Genomic DNA, 23,365 nt, shown 5'->3' on the forward strand with positions numbered 1-23,365 from the left:
GGTGAGTACAAAAATCCTTTTTTTTAAATGGCGTAGGGGTCCCCCCAAAATCCATACCAGACCTGAAGGGGGTCTGGTATGGATTTTAAGGGGGAACCCTGCGCCAAAATAAAAAAAATTGCCTAGGTGTCCCCCCAAAATCCATACCAGACCCTTATCCGAGCACGCAACCTGGCAGGCCGCAGGAAAAAAGGGGGAGGAGAGAGAGCCCTCTCCTGAAAAGTACCAGGCCACATGCCCTCAACATAGGGGAATGGGTGCTTTGGGGCAGGGGGGCTCTGGGCTCAGGGAATGGATTTTGGGGGACCTCTAAGCCATTTTTTTTAATTTTGCCGCAGGGTTGCCCTTAAAATCCATACCAGACCTGAATGTTCCCCTTAATAACCAGACCTGAAGGGCCTGGTATGGATTTTGGGGGGATCCCCATGCAATTTTTTTTCAATTTTGGTTCAGGTTTCCTCTTAATATTCATACCAGACCCAAAGGGCCTGGTAATGGACTGGGGGGGGGAGGGGGAGGGAGGGGACCCATGCCGTTTTTTTCAATGAGTTTTATCTATATTGCCGAGACTCAACAATTCATTAAAGCCATGTTTTCTTCTTTTAGAAATGTCACTTTGCTGCGGGATGTTCTTAACACAGGAAAAATGCACCATTTTACAGACATACTATAGACACCCCCCAGACACAATATTTAAAGGAATATTTAATTGTTATTGTTTCACTTTAAGAATTATTAAAATCACTGCTCCTGAAAAAAACTTCAAAAAAACTTTTTTTGACAATACCATGCATATACAATGCATATAAGCCTTTAAAATTAGCACTTTTGAGTTTTCATGTCCATGTCCCATAGACATATCAGTGTTTGCGTGGCTCTGGTGCGAACCGAACCAAGGGGTGTTCGGTTCGTCCTTATTTATAGACTATGGTGGATTGCAGGTTTCCACTTTGCATCACTGTGCATTCACTGAACCTGATTTTCAATCTGCATGACATTTACACAAAATTGATCAAACTTTTTTTGGCAGACTTTCCTCTAGAAAAATGCGGCGTTGCTGCTGCATGGTAAATTTTACATAGGAGCCAGATCACATCAAGTGTGACAAATTATAATTTGGTATTTATGGAAATCATAGCTTGATATCAAGCATTATATCCATGCTTTTGATGGGAAAAGCCAATCTTTTAGATATAGAGTGTGTTTAAAAAAAAAAAAAAAACTTTACTGTATGCCATTCATATCATGAAATATCATGAAATCATATCATGATATCATGAAATCTTTTACAAATAAACATTTACCTGACACAGGATTCACAAAGCACTGTGGGTTTTTCCTAAAGAGGGTGCACAGTAAAAGCTGTTTACTTTTAGACTTTGTATGTATATATGTGTTTCATACAATATTTTATATTTACTTGACTAAAAATGTATTTTTCATGTATTTTTAGTGCTAACCATAATAAGTAAATACCGTATTTTTCTCTCCATAAGACGCACCTGACCATAAGACGCACCTAGATTTTAGAGGAGGAAAATATGAAAAAAATACAAAAACAATACCCTTTTGTTTCTCTCCCTGTAGCAGCTGAAGGCAGGGGAGAAACAGGATTTAGCTGGATGCATAGGGCATCGTTCTGCCGTCGGAAAGGTCCCCTTATCAGCGGCTCTCCTGGTCAGTATTCGCTCCATAAGACGCACACACATTTCCCGCCGTTTTTTCAGGGAGGGGAGTGCATCTTATGGAGCGAAAAATACCATAAGTAAATTTATGTACAAAACTAATGTAATTATCTCCAAAGGAATGTAATGCTAGTGTCAGGCTGCTCTCAGAGTATAGAGGTTTGTCATATATGCAAGTATCACAACTTCAAAAAAGATATTTTCTCAAGAAAGATATTTCTATAAGCATACACAGTCAGCTTGCACAAGTGTGCATGCTGTCGCTATAGAGGAAGTTGGGTATGGAGCATAAGAACATGCACAGCATTGTCGTATCTTCTAAGTAAAAAAATAGCAAGCAGCCAGAAAACAGGGCAGATTGATTCTTCTCCTTAATTTAGTCAGACAGCTTGCATAAGCCAAAGTTTGCTCACAGATATATTGCAATTTCCTGATTTGTCTGCAACCAGCCAGATTAAATATCGTGTTGTTCCGTTTATGTACCAAAAAACATATTTTTTTAGTAACTCAAATTGCATTGTTATTTTAAAGAAATACACATACAAGTACTACAGGAGATTCATGTTCAAAATTACAATATGTTCATGATCATTTAATTTTAGTTTTATGGAGCCCATGCATCTCAACCTAAACTTAAAGGGGTTGTAAAGGTATATATTTTATTTTATTTATAACAAACATGTCATACTTACCTCCACTGTGCAGTTCGTTTTGCACAGAGTGGCCCTGATCCTAGTCTTCTGAGTTCCCTCGGCAGCTGTCTCGGGTCCTCCCCGCAAGAGCTAACACCCTTCTTGGTAAACGCTCTCTCAAGGGGGTTAGCTTGCGGGCGCGCTCGCGTAATACAGCCAGCAGCCATAGCCGCCGACTGTATCACTCAGCCCGCCCCCTGGCGCGCCGTGTCATTGATTTGATTGACAGCAGCGGGAGCCAATTGCTGCACTGCTATCAATCTCCAAGGACAAGCCGCCCCAAGCTGGGGGAAACCATTGCGAGAACGAGCCCACAGGGTTTTGTGGCATAGGTAAGTAAAACGGGGGGCTGGGGGGCCCGAGAATGCAAGGTGTTTTTTCACCTTAATGCATAGGTTGCATTAAGGTGAAAAAACACAAAGCTTTACAACCCCTTTAAACATTGGACTATTCTTTCTTAATATTTTAAAACCATGCAAAAATCACGTAGCCATTGGTTGTAATCGAGATGGTAGGTTAAGTGCTGGGAAGGGAGGGGTTTAAAGGGGTTGTAAAGGTTCATGTTTTTTCACCTTAATGCATCCTATGCATTAAGGTGATAAAACATCTAACGATTACAGGCCCCTGTTTTACTTATCTGAGCTCTGGAAATTCCTACGTTGTGAACGCACTCTTCCTTTGCCCGGACTTCACGGCTCTTCATTGGATAGATTGATAGCAGCATAGCCATGAGGCGGGGGATGGGGCCGAGTCCTGTACTCGGTGGCTATGGACGCCGAAAACAGGACTCGGGAGCGCACCCGCAAGGTAACCACCTTGGGAGAGCGCTTCCCAGAGGGGGTTATCTGAAGTAGGGAGGAGCCGAGAGAGCCGCCGAGTGATCCCAGAAAACGCAGTTCGGGGCCACTCTGTGCAAAATGAGCTGCACAGTGGAGGTAAGTATGACATGTTTGTTATTTAAAAAAAATTTTTTTTAACCTTTACAACCACTTTAATCTCTACTCGATGGAAAGTACAGTTTTGGCCCATGATCAAAAGGATTCCATAGGAATCAGTTTGAAGATGAAAAAGTGCACAGGTATTGTATGTGCAAGGCACCAGCTAGCACTGTTGTAATCCAAGGTATTTTTTGGCTGTATTCAGTTCAAGATCACTGTAATTTTGCACTTAAGAGGCAGGTGAATAACTGTTATGAATAGATCTCCGGATATCTATGTTATTCTTTAGGGGTACTTAATAACTTTAAAAACAATATACAGTATATAAACAAATACTATAAACATAAATTTGTAATTATGAATGAATTATGAATTAAAGTGATACTAAACACACACTGTTTAATTTACATTGTCCCTTTTATTTCTGTATGTGGATGATGGCACTGTAATTATTTTAATAAAAAGAAAAACCATCAAAAAGTACCTTTTTCCTTATCCATATACAGCTGTCACATGACCCAGATCTTTTCTAACCTGTCTGCAGTAAAACATAAGCAGGAGGAGACTCTAGTCCTCTGCTGCTGGTCACATGTTCAAAAAAAAAAAAAAACAGCCTTAGTAAAAATAAATAATATCAATAAACTCTTTTAAATTGGCATACAATATATATTTGAAATCAAATCTTTATTATTTTGTGGAAATAACATGGTGTGGGCGGATTTCTGCCAGTCACAGGCTGTCCCATGCCCCTTAAGCCTATGTCTTACAATAATAGGGAGGTGAAGCCACCATTAAACTACATGTAATATCTCACTCCCATTGTGTGTAGCTGGTTAGTGAGCATGGAGAATGTGGGAGGAAATGGGCTGGAATTTACCACTGTGTATACACCAACATGTGTGACTCTATAGTCACATGGGCTGCTCAGATGTGATAGGGAGGAAATAAAATCCCCGCCCCCGATTTTTTTTTTTGGGGCACCACACCCACATATACGCTCCTACGAACATAAACGCATGCATCGGGGGAACTGTTGATTGCGATACACATGTTACATATCGCCACGCATGCTGGAGTAAGAGCAATAATTCTAGCACCGGACCTCCTCAGTAACACTAAACTGATGACTATAGGGGGCTTTTGAAGTGTCACCTATAGAAAATATAGGGTACTGAAGTTTGTTGCCATTTCACAGGCGCACACAAATTTAAGATTTGACATGTTGGGTATCTATTTACTCGGTGCAACCTCATCTTTTATATTTTTGAAAAATGTGGGTATTTTATTGCTAAAATTTTGCAGTAATATGGTGTGACATAAAAAATTGGAACTACCATTATTTTATTCTCTAGGCCCTAGGGGTGTCGAACTCAATTTCATCGTGGGCCGCATCAGCATTATGATTGCCCTCAAAAGGGCCGGTTGTATCTGTAAGATTAGAAGTCCAGCGCATCCTCTCCCCTTACATTATATGTCAAGAGCCACCCCACCATCAGAAGTTGAGTTCTCCACTCTCCCTTACATCACAGGGTACCTCCCTTTCCTTATGCTGCTGCTGGATGCATTGCTTGAAAGCAGAAAGTACAGGGTCTGAAGGAGGACCAGAGGAGGGCTGGAGGTGCGAGGACCACATGAAATGGCCTGGAGGGGCCGGATTCGGCCCACAGGCCTTGTGTTTGACACCTGTGCTCTAGGGTGTTTGCTTTCAGAAAATATATAATGTTTGGGGGCTTTATGTAATCTTCATGCCTAAAATTATTTTTTAAACATGTGTGCAAAAATGGCTCTGGCAGTGAAAAGATTAGCAGGTGTATAGCTGCAGGAATTGCAAAAAAAAGAGCCCCAAACGTTTACATACTAGTTTGTATCTGTTAACTGTATTAGCGAAAGTGCTTTATTTAAGTATTTATATGTTAATCATATACATGGCTGAGACATCCAAAAACAGATCATGCCTTCCTCACAACACTAATCCTGGCCGAAGAATAATGAGGACCCTGTAAAGTAAAGGTTTCAAAGGTGCAGGGAACTGTGGGGCAAGGGCGGATCCAGGGGGGGGGGGTAACGGTGGAATCCCCCCCCCCCCCCGAAAATCTGACTGCAGTCCCAACCAAGTCTCTCTCACATCGGTATAATCAGTAGCCGATCAGCGGCGGTGAGAGAGAGACTCTGGTCATTACGCCGCATTGGAGGGAGGAGGTGGGTGGAGCTGCGTCGCTGGCTAGTGTACCCCTGCCCTGGTTGCTAATGCCTGTGCCGCGTGGCGTGTAGCAACCAGTGACGTCAGTAACGTCGGAGGCTGGAGCCACTGATGAGGAGGAGGAGAGCCCTAGCAGTTAGAGCAGAGCCTTCTTCGTTCTCCGCCCCGAGTGAGAGTGTTGACTCCACCCACCTCCTACCTCCATCTTCTCCATAGCACAGCATGGCGTGAACACAGGAAGAAGCAGTGACTGTGTGTCACTGTCATCTGATGCTGCCAGCTGCACTGCAGACAGTGCAATGCAATTAATGGATCCTGATCATCTCCATTGCTCCTGCATGGGAGCCCCTCCCCCCACCAGAGCACCCATTAAAAAAGTGAGTAAAAGGATTAATGAATGCGTAAAATTGCAAAATATTGTGTGCCATACTGCCATTATTTATGAAAAACAAATGCTGCCTTTTTAGTTTTGTTCAATCTAAACCCCTTCAGCTCCGGAAAGTTTTACCCCCGTGAACAGGCCATTTTTTACGATACTGCGATGCGTTACTGTAACTGACTGACAATTGCGTGGTCGTGCAATGCTGTACCCAAGTAAAATGTATGTCCTTTTTTTCTACTAATAGCACTTAAGGTGATCTTTCTTTTTGCGATATAAACAAACCGACAATTTTGAAAAAAAAACAAAATTTTTAACTTTTTGCTATATAAAAAACGTCTTCCTCAATTTAGGCCAATTTGTATTTTGCTACATATTTTTGGTAAAAAAAAATCCCAATAAATGTATATTGATTGGTTTTCACAAAAGTTATTGCATCTACAAAATAGGGGATAGATTTATGGTATTTCTATATATATTTTACTAGTAATGGCGGCCATCAGTAATTTTTTAGCGGGACTACAACATTGTGGCGGACAGATTGGACACCTAACTGACACTTTTTTGGGGACCAGTGACACTAATACAGTGATCAGTGCTAAAAAATATGCACTGACACTGACTGAGAAGGGTTAACACTAGGGGTGATCAAAGAGTTAACTGTGTCCCTAGAGTGTGCTTGCTAACTGTGTGGGGATGGACTCACTAGATGAACAGAGTGATCCATGTTCCTGGTTAGCAGGAACACAAGATCACTCTGTTTATCTCTGACAGAACAGCGATCTGCTTGTTTACATCAGCAGACTCCTGTTCTATCTCTGTGGGGAGAGATTGCAGGTGGCCGGCGGACATCACCTCCGCTGGACCCGCTGATTGGCTCCCCCTCTGGCCAATCAGCATGTGTGCCTGTGCTGGCTATTGCACAATATGGCGTACAGGTACACCTTACTTTCTGGCAGTGCCCCTCCCAAAACTAGACTCTGGATCCACCCCTGCTGTGGGGATGTGGCTTTCCTAGATTCTCTGCTTACATCATTCAATTTAAACTAATATTAGGTATAAAAGCCTAATATATTCAATTATATATTGGGAATTCTGTCCTGCCTTGCACAGTATGCACATGTCTTCTAGGGACCACCATCCTAATGTTGGTCTTAAGTGCGTACAAAGGTAAATCCAACATGTACTATTACTTAATCCAAGAAGAGGGCTTCTTCTATGTTTGTCAGCCCCCTCCATCGTCGTTGGAGCACCAGGTACAAACCCAAACAAATCATAGGGAGAACACATGAACTTCAAGGATTTGATGCCTAAGGCCTCATACACACGATCGGTTAACCAGAGGACAACGGTCTGAAGGACAGTTTTTATCGGTCAAAACCGATCGTGTGTGGGCCCCATAGGTTATTTAACCATAGGTTAAAAAAAAGCCAACTTGCTTTAAAATTTAACCGATAGGTCAAAACCGATCATTAGTAGGCACAACCATCGGTTAAAAATCCATGCATGCTCAGAATCAAGTCGACGCATGCTTGGAAGCATTGAACTTCGTTTTTTTCAGCACGTCGTTGTGTTTTACGTCACCGCGTTCTGACACGATCGTTTTTTTAACCGATGGTGTGTAGGCACGACGGACCATCAGTCAGCTTCATCGGTTAACCTATGACAACTGTCCTTCAGACCGTTCTCATCGGATGGACTGATCGTATGTACGAGGCTTTAGATGGGAACTGAAACCAAAGACTAGAGCTGTAAGGCAAGCTCCTAACCACTATTATCTCGGTGCTTGCACAAAGCTAACTATTATTTGGTAGTTTTACATTTTTTGGTAACTATTGGACTGGCTTTGCTGTAAAATACAAAAATGAAAAGCAAGTTTAATCTGGTTATTTATAACACTGTAATTGCAACATGATTCCTCCTAATATATGCGACCCAAATGATTTACTATTATAGTTTTAGTCCTACCCATATTGACTGTAGTAAAAAAAAAAACTTAATGCAAGAATGTGGCTGATGCCTGCCAAAATTTTGCTTCATATTCTACATCCACCCCATGGGAAAATTATTATTTTGCAATAATAGTTGGATTACTTTGCTTGTCATAGTTATCAATGACATATCTTTTAACTGGATGTCAATAGTGCAAATCTCTTTAACAGCATACAATATACCTGTAAATCAGGTACTTTTTCTCTTGTAAACTAATAATTACCTTGATGTGTACCAAATGCAGAGTTTGTGTATTAAGTTATTAAGGTATTGTCTAGATTACAATAGACTTGTAAATTTAGAGATTATAATAAATGTGGTGCTAAGTTTACAAGCTAATACTGTACTGGGCATTCAATTTAAGAAGACATATTGGTTATGTGAATGCTCACTGTTGTGTGGTAGCTGTTTGTTTACTAGGTTTACATTGGTTAAAAGCCTTCAAGAAGTTAGAATCTTGGTTTGACACCTTGTCGTTTTGAGTCACGTTTCAGTAAAACTTTAAAGTGGATGTAAACCCTCCATACACGCAGTGAAGTGAACAGCCTCAGATGATACACAGAGATGCACCAAATCTCCCTTCATTGGTTTTATTATGTATATCTGCTGTGTTCACATTTATATACTGTTTAGAAAGTTCAAATCGTGTTAGCAGATTTTATCTTCCTGGTTAACACAGAGTGTGATGTCTGGGTATACAGCCAAGATAGCTAACATTGCTGATTGGGGGAAAGGCACACACCCCCTCTCCTCATAGGCAGAGACTCTCAGGCCCCGTACACACGGCAGAATTCAGCCAGAAACTCGATCGAAGTTGTATTCTGCCGAGAAACCCAGCCGTGTGTACACTTTTGGCCGAGGAAACCGACGAGGATCTCGTCGGGCCAAATAGAGAACATGTTCTCTATTTTCTCGTTAGTCAACGGGGAAACTTGGCTCGCTGAGATCCTCGGCGGCTTCACAAGGAACTAGACGGGCAAAACGATGTGTTTTGCCCGTCGAGTTTCTCGGACGTTTGTACGGGGCCTCAGAGCTGTTTTGTAATAGGAGCTTCTCTCTGCTAATCTATTATAGCAACCTCCTTTGACAAAAGATTTAGGCTGCTTTTGTCTAAAAAGTAAAAAAATATGTCAGGAGTTCTCAGGCTGATAACAGAGGAACCGTTCAGAAGAGAGCTAAGACTTGACTCATTGAAAAGAGATAACAAAATACTGCAGATATATGCGCCCAGCTTAAATTTCATGAATCAGGTTTACATCCACTTTAAAGTGTTTCTAAACCAAAAAATAAAACATAATATATTGCATTTTACCATTTCTAAGATGTGTCAGCTACAGGTATTTTTATTAATATTTTTTTTTTACTACTAATGGTGGCGATCAGCGATTTTTTTTTTGTGACTGTGACATTATGGCGGACACATCAGACACGTTTGACACATTTTTGGGACCATTGTCATTTTCACAGCGAGAAGTGCTATAAAAATGCACTGATTACTGTGAAAATGACAATGGCAGTGAAGGGGTTAACCACTAGGGGCGCTGTAGGGATTAAGTGTGACCTAATGTATGTTTCTTACTGTAGGGGGGCGGGGCTGGACGTGTGACGTCACTGATCGTCGTTCCCTATATCAGGGAACAGACGATCACTGCCACTGCCACAGAGAAGAACGGGGAAGGTATGTTTACACTCACCTCTCCCCATTCTTGTGCTCCTGTGACCCGATCACGGGACACCGGCAGCGATCGGGTCCGAGGATTCCGCGGGTGGGGTCACGGAGCTTCAGGACCCACGGCTGGGCTCTTAAAGGGGACGTATATATACGTCCATGTGCCCAGCTGTGCCATTCTTTCGACGTATATAGTCGTGTGGCGGTCCTTAAGTGGTTAATCACCACTGTGTTTTTATGTTTTCTTCATCATAAATTTAAACTAAAATGTATTCTGCTACATTTCTTTAGTGGAAACCCAAATCGATGTATATTGTTCAGTTTGTAGGAAAGTTATAGAGTCTACAAACTGTGGTATATACAGTATCCTTCAAAAGTGAGTACATCCCTCACATTGTTTGTAAATATTTTATCATATCTTTTCATGTGACAACACTGAAGAAATGACACTTTGCTACAATGTAAAGTAGTGAGTGTACAGCTTGTATAACAGTGTAAATTTTCTGTCCCCTTAAAATAACTCAACACACAGCCATTAATGTCTAAATCGCCCTAACACCCCTAAGTGAAAATGTCCACACATGGTATGGTAACAGCAGCAGGCCGATACACTGATCTGTCATCCGCTGTGTCCAATAGACACAGCGGGTGACAGATCAGGATGCAGCATGGCCCGTGGGATGTGCACAAGGTTGGATGTCATATGACCTCCACCTGGATCTAGAGCAGTCCCGTCTGGCTGTCATTTGACTATAAGCGGGGCAGGAACTGGTTAAAAATTCTACCAGGGATACTAAGGTAGATGTGTGGGACCTGGGGGCACTGGCATTCAAGCTAAAGGAACCCAGACAACAGCAAAAGCAGATATAAGGCAGAAACAATCTTTGGAATAACCTATGATCCCTTTCTCCTAGAAATCTTTTGGGACTCCAAACTGCCTAAAATAACACAAATTTGAATTCAGTTTGGCACATCTGAATTCATTATTTTGGGTCCGAATCCTATGTCATCCAAATTTTAGGGTCACTTCTAGTCAGACACAGTGCTTTCAACTGAAATTTCTGCAATGCCAAGACATGCAACATGAGTGTGGGCAATGAGTGGAGGAGACTGCTTGAAGACCTCCACAAACCTGAATCTTAATATTTAATACAAGAATTGTGAACAGTATCTACAATATTTTTATGGTGTATGGATATTCCCTTATCTGTAGATTGATATTTGTGTTGATAGCAACTGGGCAAACTGAAAAATGACCTGTGATTTTCAAAGGAACTCTCCTATATGCAATAATGCAGAGATCGTCCAACCTGCATTGGATAGTAGATGTGTATGTTCAGCAAAACTATAGAAGAATTTGATCTATCTTTGTCAAAAAATGTGATTTCTGCATTGAATGCACATCAAAAGTATCTGAAAGACTACCATCTAGATAATGTTAAATGTTATCCAGTCTTAATGGTGTTGCCCCTTTAAAATTGGTTGCTAGGTTGGTTAGGTAAATTTAGTTCTGTTTGCTCCTCTGTATTGTAATCAGTGGAGCAGAGTGTGTTTGCTCTCGTCTACACTGAGTGTCACTGGCTGTGGGTTTGACTGCTTCCCCCTGCCTTCTGGATAGTTATAGAATGTAGTGGGCTGGATAAAGCAAATCAGCAGCTGAACATTTATGTTGTCTCAGCCAATTCCTGGAGTAGGGTGCTCAGATGGGGGCTGAGAGTGAGCATAAATAGTCTGAAGCCTGGAGCTGCTCTGTTCTTGTCTAGGAGAAGTTCCCAGCCTGGAGGGCTATTGCCCTCTTAGGAAGCCCAGCTGACAGTTACCAGGAGCTCATCAAGATCCCAGCTTTGCTAAAGTGTGGAGATCTATTTGCTTAGAAACTATAGAGTTAAATAAGGGGGATTTAACCTAGGATCCACTGAATTCATGACTGAATAAGCACTAAGTCAGTGTGAAACGTCGGTTATCCTCCTGTTTCTGTTGCTGTGATCTGGTATGTTTTTGCTGTTCGTTTAAATAAAGACAACCTGTTTGGTTTGGAGTGCGGCCATCCATCCTTCATTTTACGCCAATTTTAATAAACAACTTGAAAATGTCAATGGCTTTAAAATGAAAGCATGGTTATAATTTTGTTTGTATGTAATGAATTTATACTTACGAAATCATTACTTTTTTTTATAGGGAGAGAGGAATGAACACTTTCCTTTTCCGTCCTCACTGTGGAGAGGCTGGTGCTATCACTCACTTACTGGCAGCATTCATGACCGCAGACAACATCTCTCATGGCTTAAACCTTAAAAAGGTACATTTGTTTGTTAATTGTTAAAGAGGAAGTAAACTCTCTCTTTTTTTCCCCTTCCCTGCAAAGTAAAGACATTGCATCACATCCTAGCACATTATGTGACACTTACCTGCAAATGAAGCTCGGGTCGTCCCCGCCGCTTGGAGGCCGCATCCATCTTCGCTCATCTTCCTTCCGGCGCTGCGGCCTCTGGCTCTGTGACTGGCCGGAGCTGCATGATGCCAGCAATGCACTGTAATGCCGCAGTGAATTATGGGCCGTGACACGCCACTCGAATTTGGCGGAAACGGCCCAAAACGTTCGTAATTCGACGAACGATCGAACAGACGATGTTCGAGTCGAACTCATGTTCGAGTCGAACATCGTCTGTTCGATCGTTCGTCGATCGAACAGCTCATCAAAGCTCATCCCTAATCAGCTGTGATTTGATACAGTTGATCACATGGTAAAGAGCCGCTGATTGGCTCTTTACCTCAATGTGTGATCAGCAGTGTCCTCTCAGAACTAGCCGTTGACACTGTAGCCGACAAGTGGTTAATTTGCAGGGATTTCAGTTTTGGCTAGGGGACAGGAAGTGAAGGGATATCTCCCCTCAATGGGACACAGATGGCAACATATAAACTGACAGGAGTTGTGAACCTTCCTCGGCTGTCATTGTGCTCCTGCTGGGGTCCAATATGTTTCTGTGCCTTTTAAGCCGGGTACACACTATTCGTTTTTTTTTTTCATTCTACCCCACGGGTTGAATGAAAAAAAACTGTTAGCTTCAGTTGGAACCATGCAAGGTTAGTCCAGCGATCTCCCTAGCTGAATTTATTGTTCTAACAGGGGGATGGCACCCCTACCAGAACACTCTGATCAACGCTCTCTGCGAGTGCTGATCGGGAATCGGTCGGATGCAGGTTTCCCAGTATGCACGTCTGACCGAAGCCAGACAAATGACCGGCAAATGTCTCCCGACATTCTGCCCATGTTTACAGGGCATTAAGAGGAGTGGGCTCCCTCTACGTAAACCTGCCTTTAATTTATCCACTGCTATATGTGCTCCAATTTATACTCCCAAAGATTAAAGCCTTGTACACACGCATGGCTTTCTGCCGTGTAAACCGTGCGTGTGTACGAGGCTTTGAGGTTTCTCGTCAAGAAAACTGCCCAGAATCTCGACAAGAAAAATAGAGAACCCGCTCTCTATTTTCTTCGTTGTGATTCTCGGCAGTGCTCAAAATGACTGTCGCATGAGCGGTAGCTTCCAAGCGCAGTGTAGGGTGTAGCAAGATGGCAGGGACGGCATTGAATGTGACAAACGGCAGTTCTTTTGAATGGAGTGTCTGTACACTCGGCCAGCAACAGATTCTTGCAAAGAATCTCTTCAGGAAAAACTACGTTTTTTTCCTGACCAGATTCTGGCCTGTGTTTACAGGGCTATAGAATTAGGACCACTGTATAAATAGGAGCTATGGCAAAGCACGGTGGCTTTCACATATATTTACAAATGTGTGCAACTAAACTCTCAAAAAATGTTTGGTTAGCTGGTAAGTTTTCTGTTGTTTGAGCATCAATGTATTACTTCAATACAGGTATCAAAAGAATATTGTGGTTACTGTGATTGTGATTGGTATTCTTTAGACTTTGTACATGTTCTTCTTTTCATGGTGTGTGTTGTTTTTGTTGTATATCTGAAAATAACTAAATTTTTCAGAGCCCTGTACTGCAATACCTATACTTTTTGAGCAAGATCCCCATTGCTATGTCACCACTGAGCAACAACAGTCTATTTCTGGAATATGCCAAGAACCCCTTGCTGGACTTTCATGAAAAAGGCTTGGTGGTCTCATTGTCTACAGATGACCCTATGCAGTTCCATTATACCAAGGTAAAATAAAGCTACAGTGTTTGTGTTGTTTTTAGTGTTTATTACATTTTTTTTAATGAAAGGACCATCAAAAAATCTGTTACTTTACAAGGGTGTATGAATATATTCTTAACATGTCACAACATACAGCAACAGTAAAATAATAAAATAAAAAAAAGGAGATTTCAGTATTGATCAATAAAAATCAGCCCTTGACCATGTCATGCCTTGTACACACGATCGGTTTTCCCGGTGGTAAAAAGTCCACCAGGAAAAATGAGAACCTGCTCGGTAGCTTTTTCCCCCTACGCACGACCGGGTTTCCCGATGGGAAATCTGCCATGAGAGCTTTGGTCGGGAAACCCAGCCATGTGTATGCTCTACCGCTGGTTTTCCCCATAGGGAAACTGCCAGCTTAAAACCGCTGGGTCGGGAATACTGTGATGGAGCTCTCATGGCAGTTTTCCTGCCAGGAAAACCGGTCGTGTGTACGAGACATCAGGGTCTTTTCCTAGGATGAAAATGTGCCATCTGTTTGCTGCAGGTAAGTGGAAGCATTTTAATATTCTGTATCAGTGCGCTATCAAAATTATTCATCAGGTGCAAAAACTGATGACCATATAGAAGATTAAATTGGAAGTTTAGCCAAAACCTGACGCTAAATCTTCTCTCTATCTAAAAATAAATATATGCTATACATACCGTTTCTGACTGCCAGCGGATGTTGTGTGCAGGAGGGAATTGACGGCTATGAAATACCAGAGGTCACCCATAATTGTTTTTGACAACAATTGCACGACGGACCTGTTTTTGCGGTCAATCTGATCGTGTTTACGCTCCATCAGACAAACCTTTTCGCTTTTTCATCAAACAAATGTTCGCTGTGAGAACAGACAAATTTCCGGCAACAAATGTCCTACGTCGGCTAATCCGATCATGTGTACACAAGTCCATCGAACTAAAGTCCAAAGTACAAACACGCATGCTCAGAACCAATACTAAAGATCAGACAACAATAGCATAAGTTGCCAAAAGGGTGGCGATAAAGAGCAGAAATACCATGTAGTACGTCTATAACGTCACTACTTTCGTGTTTGTTGTCGTGTGTATGCATATTAAGTTCACGGACAACGCCCTTTGGAGCAAAATCTACGGAAAAGTCCAATGCAAGTCCGATCGTGTGTATGAGGCTATAGAGTTACCATGGGGCTTCCATTGTCAGCTGCCTCTACTGCACATTTCCACACACTGAAGCAAGAGCTGACAGCTCAATGTTGGACCGGACCAGAACAGGTAAGTATAGCAATTTCTTCTTTGCAGGGCTAGATAGAATAGGTTTAGAATGTGACTGAGAGTAGGTTTAGCATTAGGTTTTGGCTAATCTTCCACTTTAAGATCAATGAACATTCTTTCATACATATATTGACAAGACCAATCCATGATTAAAATAAAAGTCCACAAAGGTGCTCGGTCCTTATAAATCCTGATGGATCTTATGAACAGACTCTACCCTGCATACAAATGTGTTCCAGTGATTCCTTCACCACAAATATTAAGCCTCTTACCAGATCAATTGCTCTCCATACAAAAATCAATAGGTGCTTGTGTATAGTATATGCCTTTAAGCAACACTGGCCATGTAGTAATAAGCCTTCCGACCTCCAGCAGCCACAATATACCAAATAAGAAGCACACCACAAGGTCAGCTTTCAGTAATCCTCCATAGAGAAGGCAAAAGGAGCCGCACTAGTGTTATACTATAATGTTACTTTTATTTAAAAACGGACAGGTACTAACAGAATTGTAGGAACAAGAGTGCACAGAAATACAAACGTGAGGCAAAATGGAGGACGCGGAGATGAATAAAAGGTCCGCCTCTTCCATTCATAGATCCCCTGTACTACACTTCAAGGGGCTGGATACATGTTTATGGGCCCTTAGGCATTTGTGAACACAGCCAGGAACACCCTAAATCTGCCTATGTGACTTGATACGCCGTCCAATAGCCAACTGAAGAAGCACATGTTGACGACTGACAATCCTGTTGCTATTTGCAAGGCAGTGGCTTAGCATTGTCAGTATGTAGCAGGAAGTGTTACTATTACTGGTACATACCTCCCAACTCTTTGAGATGGTAACGAGAGACACCTATTAACAAAGGTATGCATAGGACACCCCCTTGACCCTTTTGCTGCAGCCACCGAGATTGTGTGTGAAACTGACAGGCAGACTCCTACCTGTCAGGCTCCACTGCCGCCCGATCGCTCTCACACCCCCCAGTACCGATGCCCCCCCTGCCGCCACTCCCAGCCATGCTTAACGGGCTCCGCTTGCCCATCGGCGGGCCCGGGATCTCCATGGCGGGTGTCGGTGTAGTGTCAGATTCCGCTCACCCATCATAGATTGCTCCAGAAGTGACGTTTTGTCACCGCCATCTTGCTCCACCCCACACCATTGCACAGTAATGATAAAGTGTGAAGGGGCCAAGCGGACATCTTGTTACACCCACCAGAGTTTTAGATTTCACTGTTATTTTCAACACAAAACTGAGCTTATATGCTTAAATACAGTATTTGTAAATCAGATGGACTGTTTAGATGTTAAATGTGAAAATCAGAGGTGTTCTGTCACATTAGCAAACCATGTGAGGTCGGCAGGTTTGCTGCTGCTTTTAAAATGTAACATTTAGGCAGTCCGTTGGATTTCCAAATATTGTATTCAAGGTAATAAGCTCCGTTTTGTGTTGAAAATAACAGTGAAATCTAAAACTCCGGTGGATGTAACAAGATGTCCGTCTGCCCCCTTAACACTCTATCATTACTGTGCAGGAGTGTGGGGTGTAGCAAGATGGCGGCGATGGAACGTCACTTCCGGAGCAATCTGTGATGGGGAGCGGAATGTGACAAGACACCGGCATGTAGAGGGGAAGGAGAAGAGTGGACACACGTCTGCTCTCCTCCCCTTTTTCTTGTGACCCGGAAAGCGACGTCCCTGAGGTCACTTCCGGGTCAAGCTCTCTGTGTCCCCGGCTCTGCTAGAGAAGGATATTTTGCAATATCTCAATAAAGAGAACCTGTCACCTAGAAATCATCACGTAGGAGACTGTTTGTCCCTTATGTAATGAAAAAATGAAGTTAAGTAAAAAAAAAAAAGATCTATTTTTTTTTGCAAAAAAATAAAATTTACACCCAAACGCATTAACCCCCCCAATAATTTTTTTGAGGCCCCCCCACCCACACATATATAAACGCATGAAAATGTTGATTGCGATACACATGTTACATATCGCCGCGTACGATGGAGTGAGAGCAATAATTCTAATACCAGCCCTTCTCCATAACACTAAACTGATACCTATAGGGGGCTTTTGAAGTGTCGCCTATAGCAAATATAGGGTACTGAAGTTTGTCGCCATTTCACGGTGCACATAAATTAAAGGTTTGGCATGTTGGGTATCTATTTACTTTGTGCAACCTTGTCTTTTATATTTGACCACAAATTTGGGATATTTATTGTGTGCGTTTGCCCTAAATTTCACGTTAGTGTGTTTTTTACTGAAATGTATTTTATGCTGGCTTTTCAAATTTACATTTGCAGCAATTTAGAAATTGCATGAAAGGTTTAACAGGAGGGGTTATGACAACTGCAGGCTGTCCTACACAGAAGTCAAAGTGCTGTTTATTCACCCTGCTCTCCTCTTGCCTATTCACAGAACACTTTGGCCCAGATTTACGTCCAGCGGCGTATCTCATTTACGTTACGCCGCTGCAACTTAGAAGGGCAAGTGCTGTATTCTCAAAGCACTTGCTTCGTAAGTTGCGGCGGCGTAGCGTAAATCGGCCGGCGTAAGCCCGCCTAATTCAAATTTGGATCAGGGGGGCGTGTTTTATGTAAAACTACTGTGACCCGACGTGATTGACATTTTTGCGGAACGGCACATGCGCCGCCTGTGGAATTTCCCAGTGTGCATTGCTCCAAATTACGCCACAAGGACGTCATTGGTTTCAACGTGAACGTAAATGACGTCCAGCCCCATTCACGGACGACTTGCGCAAACGACGTAACTTTTTAAAATTTTGACGTGGGAATGACGGCCATACTTAAAATTGTTACGCTGCACTTATGCCTCATATAGCTGGGGCAACTATACGCCGGGAAAAGCCTAACGTAAACGTCGTAACTTTACTGCGTCGGCCGTGCGTACGTTCGGGAATTTGCGTATCTAGCTAATTTGCATACTCAACGCGGAATTCGACGGAAGCGCCACCTAGCGGTCAAAAAAAAGTGCAGTTAAGATCCGACGGCGTAAGAGACTTACGCCTGTCGGATCTAATGGATATCTATGCGTAACTGATTCTAAGAATCAGGCGCATAGATATGAAGGGTCGGATTAGGACTTACGACAGCGTACATGGCGCTGCGCCGTCGTAAGTCCTTTCAGAATCTGGCCCTTTGTATCCTGTGAATGAGTTCATAGGATACAATGTGTTCTCTATATGAGCAAGGGGAGTGGATGGGGCAGAAAAACGACAATGTGGCTTTACCGCACGAGAGCCACAGACTAATGTGCTTATATCCAATTAACCCAAGGAAAAAACAAATTTGAACATGGTTTGTTCTGGTCTACAGGAGCCCCTTATGGAGGAATATGCTATTGCTGCCCAAGTCTTCAAGCTTAGCACCTGTGATATGTGTGAGATAGCCAAGAACAGTGTGGTGCAGTGTGGTATGTCTCATGAGGTAAGTGCATTTTTCCCTAAATCTGCCATACCCAAACCTTTTTATATTGTGAACAACATTTGAACATAAAATGTGGCAGTGAGTCACACTGGTTCTGAAAAACTTACAAAGTTGACTTTCAAAGTTTACCACTTACCATTTGATATCCTTTGTACAAGCTCTGCCCCTTGTGACATTATTGTAATACATACTCTAGAATGATAAAAGCAATGTTGTATCTTGGCCTAGGTCAACAAGGCCCAGGCCTAGGGAAGCACTTTGCAGGGCGGCAGCATGAAAAGAGTCCCCGCCGGCTTGCGCTACACATTTAGTGCAGCACCAATCTTATGAGGTGGACTGGGCCGCAAGACAAATTGGTCTGGTACCCCCATAAAGTGTCCGCACTGCTGCCAGTATGATAGGGATGGTGCAGACACAAGGGACACTGACATGGTCACCTACACCTGTCAGGTAGGTAGTAGGACTCTCCTGCAATCCTTTGCTTGTGTCCGTTGTACATATTAAGGAATCTTAATTTTATTTCTGTTGATTGCTGATGAGAAAAATAAACAGATGGATTTATTTGTTCCTGCCCCCAATTCTTCCTTTCCTCACTGCCTGGACCACATACCTTCATCACTGTGCTGCATGCTTTCTGCTGCACCACTGGCATGGTTATATCCGCTTTGTCCTCCATAAATTTAGCAGAAATTTGTGCTTAAAGTAGAACTATAGACAACACGCCTTTTTCCATTTTGGATAGAGTATGAAATGGTTATAGCCCCTGTTAATTTTTTTTTTGCCATCTGTTCATTTCCCTTCATTTCCTGCCCCATAGCCAAACAGGAAGTTAGAGGGAATCTCTGCAGATTAACCCCTTCAGATCCATGCCATAGCTAAATGACGGCTACAGGGTGGACCTGCTCCCCTTTGCAAGCTCCCCGTGCACCCCCTGCAGGGTGCGTGCAGCGTGCGCTGTGATCATTGAGTCACTGAGCCCCGGCCCCTTACCATGTGATCAGTTTTTAGCCAATGACAGCTGATCACGTGATGTAAACAAAAGCTCGGTAATCGTTTTTATTTTTCGCCTCACACTAACAGCGTGTGGAGAAAAAAGACGATCACGACTTTTGTGCAAGGGACATCGGTCTCGAAGAGAAAGAGGCACATCCGCCTCATCTGTGCCCACCAGTAACGCCTGCCAGTGCCACCTGCCAGTGCCCACAGTGCCACAAATCAGTGCCCACCAGTGGAAAACAGTGCCACCTATCAATGCCCACGAGTGCCATCTATCAATGCCCTTTTGTGGTGGCAATCAGTGCCTCATTAGTGCCACCTAACAGTGCTGCCTATCAGTGTCACCTACCAGTGCCCATCATTGCCACCCATCAGTGCCCATCACTGCAATCTATCAGTGCCCATCACTGCCACCTATCATTGCCACCTATCAGTGCCACCTATTTGTGCCACTTCTCAGTGCCCACCAGTGCCAACTCTCAGTGTCACCTCTTAGGCCCCATACACACGAGAGGATTTATCCGCGAATACGGTCCAGCGGACCGTTTCCACGGATAAATCCTCTCGAGGATTTGCGCGGATTTCCATGCGATGGAGTGTACTCACCATCGCATTGAAATCCGCGCCGAAATCCTCTGGCGATGACGTGTCTGCGACGCTGTCATATAAGGAATTCCACGCATGCGTCGATTCCTTACGACGCATGCGGGGGATCCCTTCGGACGGATGGATCCGGGGAGTCTATACAGACCAGCGGATCCATCCGTTGGGATGGATTCCAGCGGATAGATTTGATAGCATGTCATCAAATATTTATCTGCTGGAAATCCATCCCAGGGGATAAATATCCGCGGAAACAGATCCGCTGGAGTGTACACACCATAGGATCTATCCGCTGAAACCCATTCGCTGGGATTTTTCAGCGGATGGATTCTATCGTGTGTATGGGGCCTAAGTGCCCACCAGTGCCACCTATCAGTGCCCACCAGTGCCGCCTTATTGGTGCCCATCAAGGCAGCATATCGGTGCCCATCAGTGCAGCCTATCAGTGCCCATCAGTGCAGCCTCATCAGCGTACATCAATGAAGGAGAAAAATTACCTGTTTGCTAAATTTTATAACAAAATATAAAACGCTTTTGTATTTTTTTTACTATTCAGTCTTTTAAATTTTTTTAGAAACAAATAAAAACCACAGAGGTGATCAAATACCACCATCAAGCTCTGTTTGTGGGTACAGTGTTGTATGACTGTGCAATTGTCATTCAAAGAGTGAGAGCGCTGAAAGCTGAACATTGGTCTGGGCAGGAGGATGGTTTAAGTGCCCAGTAAGCAAGTGGTTTCACTCTGGAGGCATTTTTCAGGCGCTTTAGTGCTAAAAATAGTGCCTGTAAAGCGCCTGAAAAAAGCCTCAGCTGCAATCCCAGTGTGAAAGCCTGAATGCTTTCACACTGGGGTGCTGCGCTGGCAGGGCGTCAAAAAAAGTCCTGCAACCAGCTTCTTTTTTTTTTTTGACAGTAAAAGCAACCAGCTTTTTTAACCACCACAATACCGCACACTGTCATATGACATCCACAAAGGGGATCTCTTATACTGGGTGGACGTCATATGACGTCCTGGACTTTGTGCGGTGATATCTGAATGATGCCTGCAGCTAGAGGCATCATTCAGATATAATTTTTTTCCGGCGGCGATCCTGCGCTCCATAAGAACGATCATAGGGGCAGTTCCGCCGCTTGATCGTTCTTATAGGCATTGGATCTGTGAATTTTTTTCACGATCTTATGCTTTCCAGCCTGGAGGAGAGATGCGGGGTCTTATTGACAGTCTTAAGTCAGTCTTTTAGCTTGGAGACGGGAGGAGGAGTGCCTTGCCATCCTCAGCTATAATGCTGTGTGTCTCTGTTGATGCACACAGTGTAGACTGCAGACACTACTCTAGTGCCTGCATGCAGGGGTGGCTCTGTAGGAAGCTTCAAGAGAAAGCCACTTTGAAACAGGAAACCAGGGACAACCGTCATGGTAGCAGCTTGAACAGAAACATAGACAAGGATTACAAATTAAAGAAGCTGCATACACAGGAAGTGATTAAATTTACTGCTGAAAGTGTTTAAAAAAGACGGAGAGTTTAATATCATTGTAAGTAAATCGGCCTCATTGTTTCCCAAAAATGTTACTGTTACCTGGCAGTGTAGCTGTACTATATTATACTATACTAAAATAAGGTATGAACTAGGTATCCTAGTTATTTTTCGAGAAATACTGAACCATCAAAGATGACAAGGCACCTAGTAGGTATTGGTGCCTGTAGACATGCGTCTCGTTTGATATATGAATAATCCGACTCAACAATACAACCATAAGATATGTCCAGTGTCTAATTTTTCTTTAGGATAGTATAACAGATTAGTATAGTCAATTTTATTATGTGCAATATTATTATGTTTCATGTATTTTATTTCTCTAGGAAAAGGTACGTTTCTTGGGTAAAGACTATCACAAGGAAGGGCCTCAAGGAAATGATATCCGTAAGACCAATGTAGCTCAGATAAGGATGGCCTACAGATACGAAACCTGGTGCTATGAGCTCAATCTAATCGTCCAAGTTCTAAAAACAGCAGAATAATGAACTTTGTTGCCTTCTTGACCCATTGCTGAGGACATTTCAACCGCATGCAGAGAAATACCTTTTTTGTATAGTTCATGTCCTTAAGGAATACATGATTTGTGAGTTTGAAACAAAATAGAAATGGAACAATGGCTTTACTGGTCCTAGCATATCACTGAACTGTATAATATTACTGATGTTGTATTAAAGTGTTACTAAACCCACAACAGTAAAATCTGTCTGTATATGCAGAATAGCATGCTTGTTATACTCGCTGTGGAACTTAAGGGGTTAATCCTTTGCATTGTATAAAAGGGCTGTTTGATCCTGTATGCACAGATCTTCCCCCTCCTGCAGGGTCACTCTTGGCAAGGCCAGATAAGACACAGTCAGGTTAGTAAAGCTGCACATGCTCAGTTTGGTCTCTATTGCTGGAGAGAACAGTTCCCTGTTGAGCTGAACTTTTCAGGTCACATAATATTGACATCACACATTTGAATGTGTATACAGATCCTAAATGACAGCTCAGTCCCTCCCTCCTCCTCTAAGCCCAGTAACTAAAAAAGAACACAGTGGATGGGATGTCAATGGATGATCGGCCTCCCATAACAGCATGAGGACACAAGCTGTAGTGGAAATCTCCTCCTACCTCAACACTCAGCACTCGGGCAAACCCTGCAGTTTCTCACGTGACCGTGGTATCCAGATCAGCCAAAAAGGTATATAGTGGTAGTATTTTAATGTAAAAAGAAGATTTAGAAGCTGTGGGCACTGTGGTGGGGGCGGATGAACTATTTTCATATTACTGGGTTATGTAACACTTTAACTGTATCGAACATTTTACATATCATGTTCAATCATGTAATTTATTACACTTTTTTTCTCAAATTTTAAAAGCGGCTTCCCACAGACAGAAAATAATGCTAACTGCTACAGTTGCATCGTGTGAAGATTTTATTATGCATTGTGTGTAGTTTTAATACTACTTACATCCTGTATCATGACACCTCCCATCCAACAAATACCTACAACTCATGAACTTATAGTCAAATAAAAATGCTGCAACCACAACTGCAGGGCAAATATAAAAAAAATACTGTACTACAGTACTGTATACTTTTGGGTTTGGAAACAATGCGGATATATGTACTGTTTTTACAATGGAAATTGCACTGTATAATGAAAGGGACAATGGTGTCTCTGTACAGTACAGTACTGTATTTTAGGACAACCAATAAGGGAGACATTGAAGGTTGTATAGACAGATGATATGTCACCATGCTGCTTTCTTAAGCCCCATACACACTATCAGTTTTTC

The 23,365-nt window shown here is 42.7% G+C and overlaps 1 protein-coding gene across 1 annotated transcript in view; it reads left to right on the forward strand.

Moving 5' to 3' along the window:
- Positions 1–23,105, forward strand: part of AMPD1 (adenosine monophosphate deaminase 1) — a 97,896-nt gene extending 74,791 nt beyond the window's left edge. The window contains exons 12-15 of the mRNA XM_040337437.1: positions 11,734–11,854; positions 13,554–13,727; positions 18,336–18,446; positions 21,907–23,105. Coding sequence (XP_040193371.1) covers positions 11,734–11,854; positions 13,554–13,727; positions 18,336–18,446; positions 21,907–22,065 — 565 coding nt within the window. The 3' untranslated portion in view covers positions 22,066–23,105. The remainder of the gene's footprint in view (positions 1–11,733; positions 11,855–13,553; positions 13,728–18,335; positions 18,447–21,906) is intronic.
- Positions 23,106–23,365: the final 260 nt, after the last annotated feature.

The sequence above is a fragment of the Rana temporaria genome, chromosome 2, assembly GCF_905171775.1.
Source record: "Rana temporaria chromosome 2, aRanTem1.1, whole genome shotgun sequence".
Classification (NCBI taxonomy): domain Eukaryota; kingdom Metazoa; phylum Chordata; class Amphibia; order Anura; family Ranidae; genus Rana; species Rana temporaria.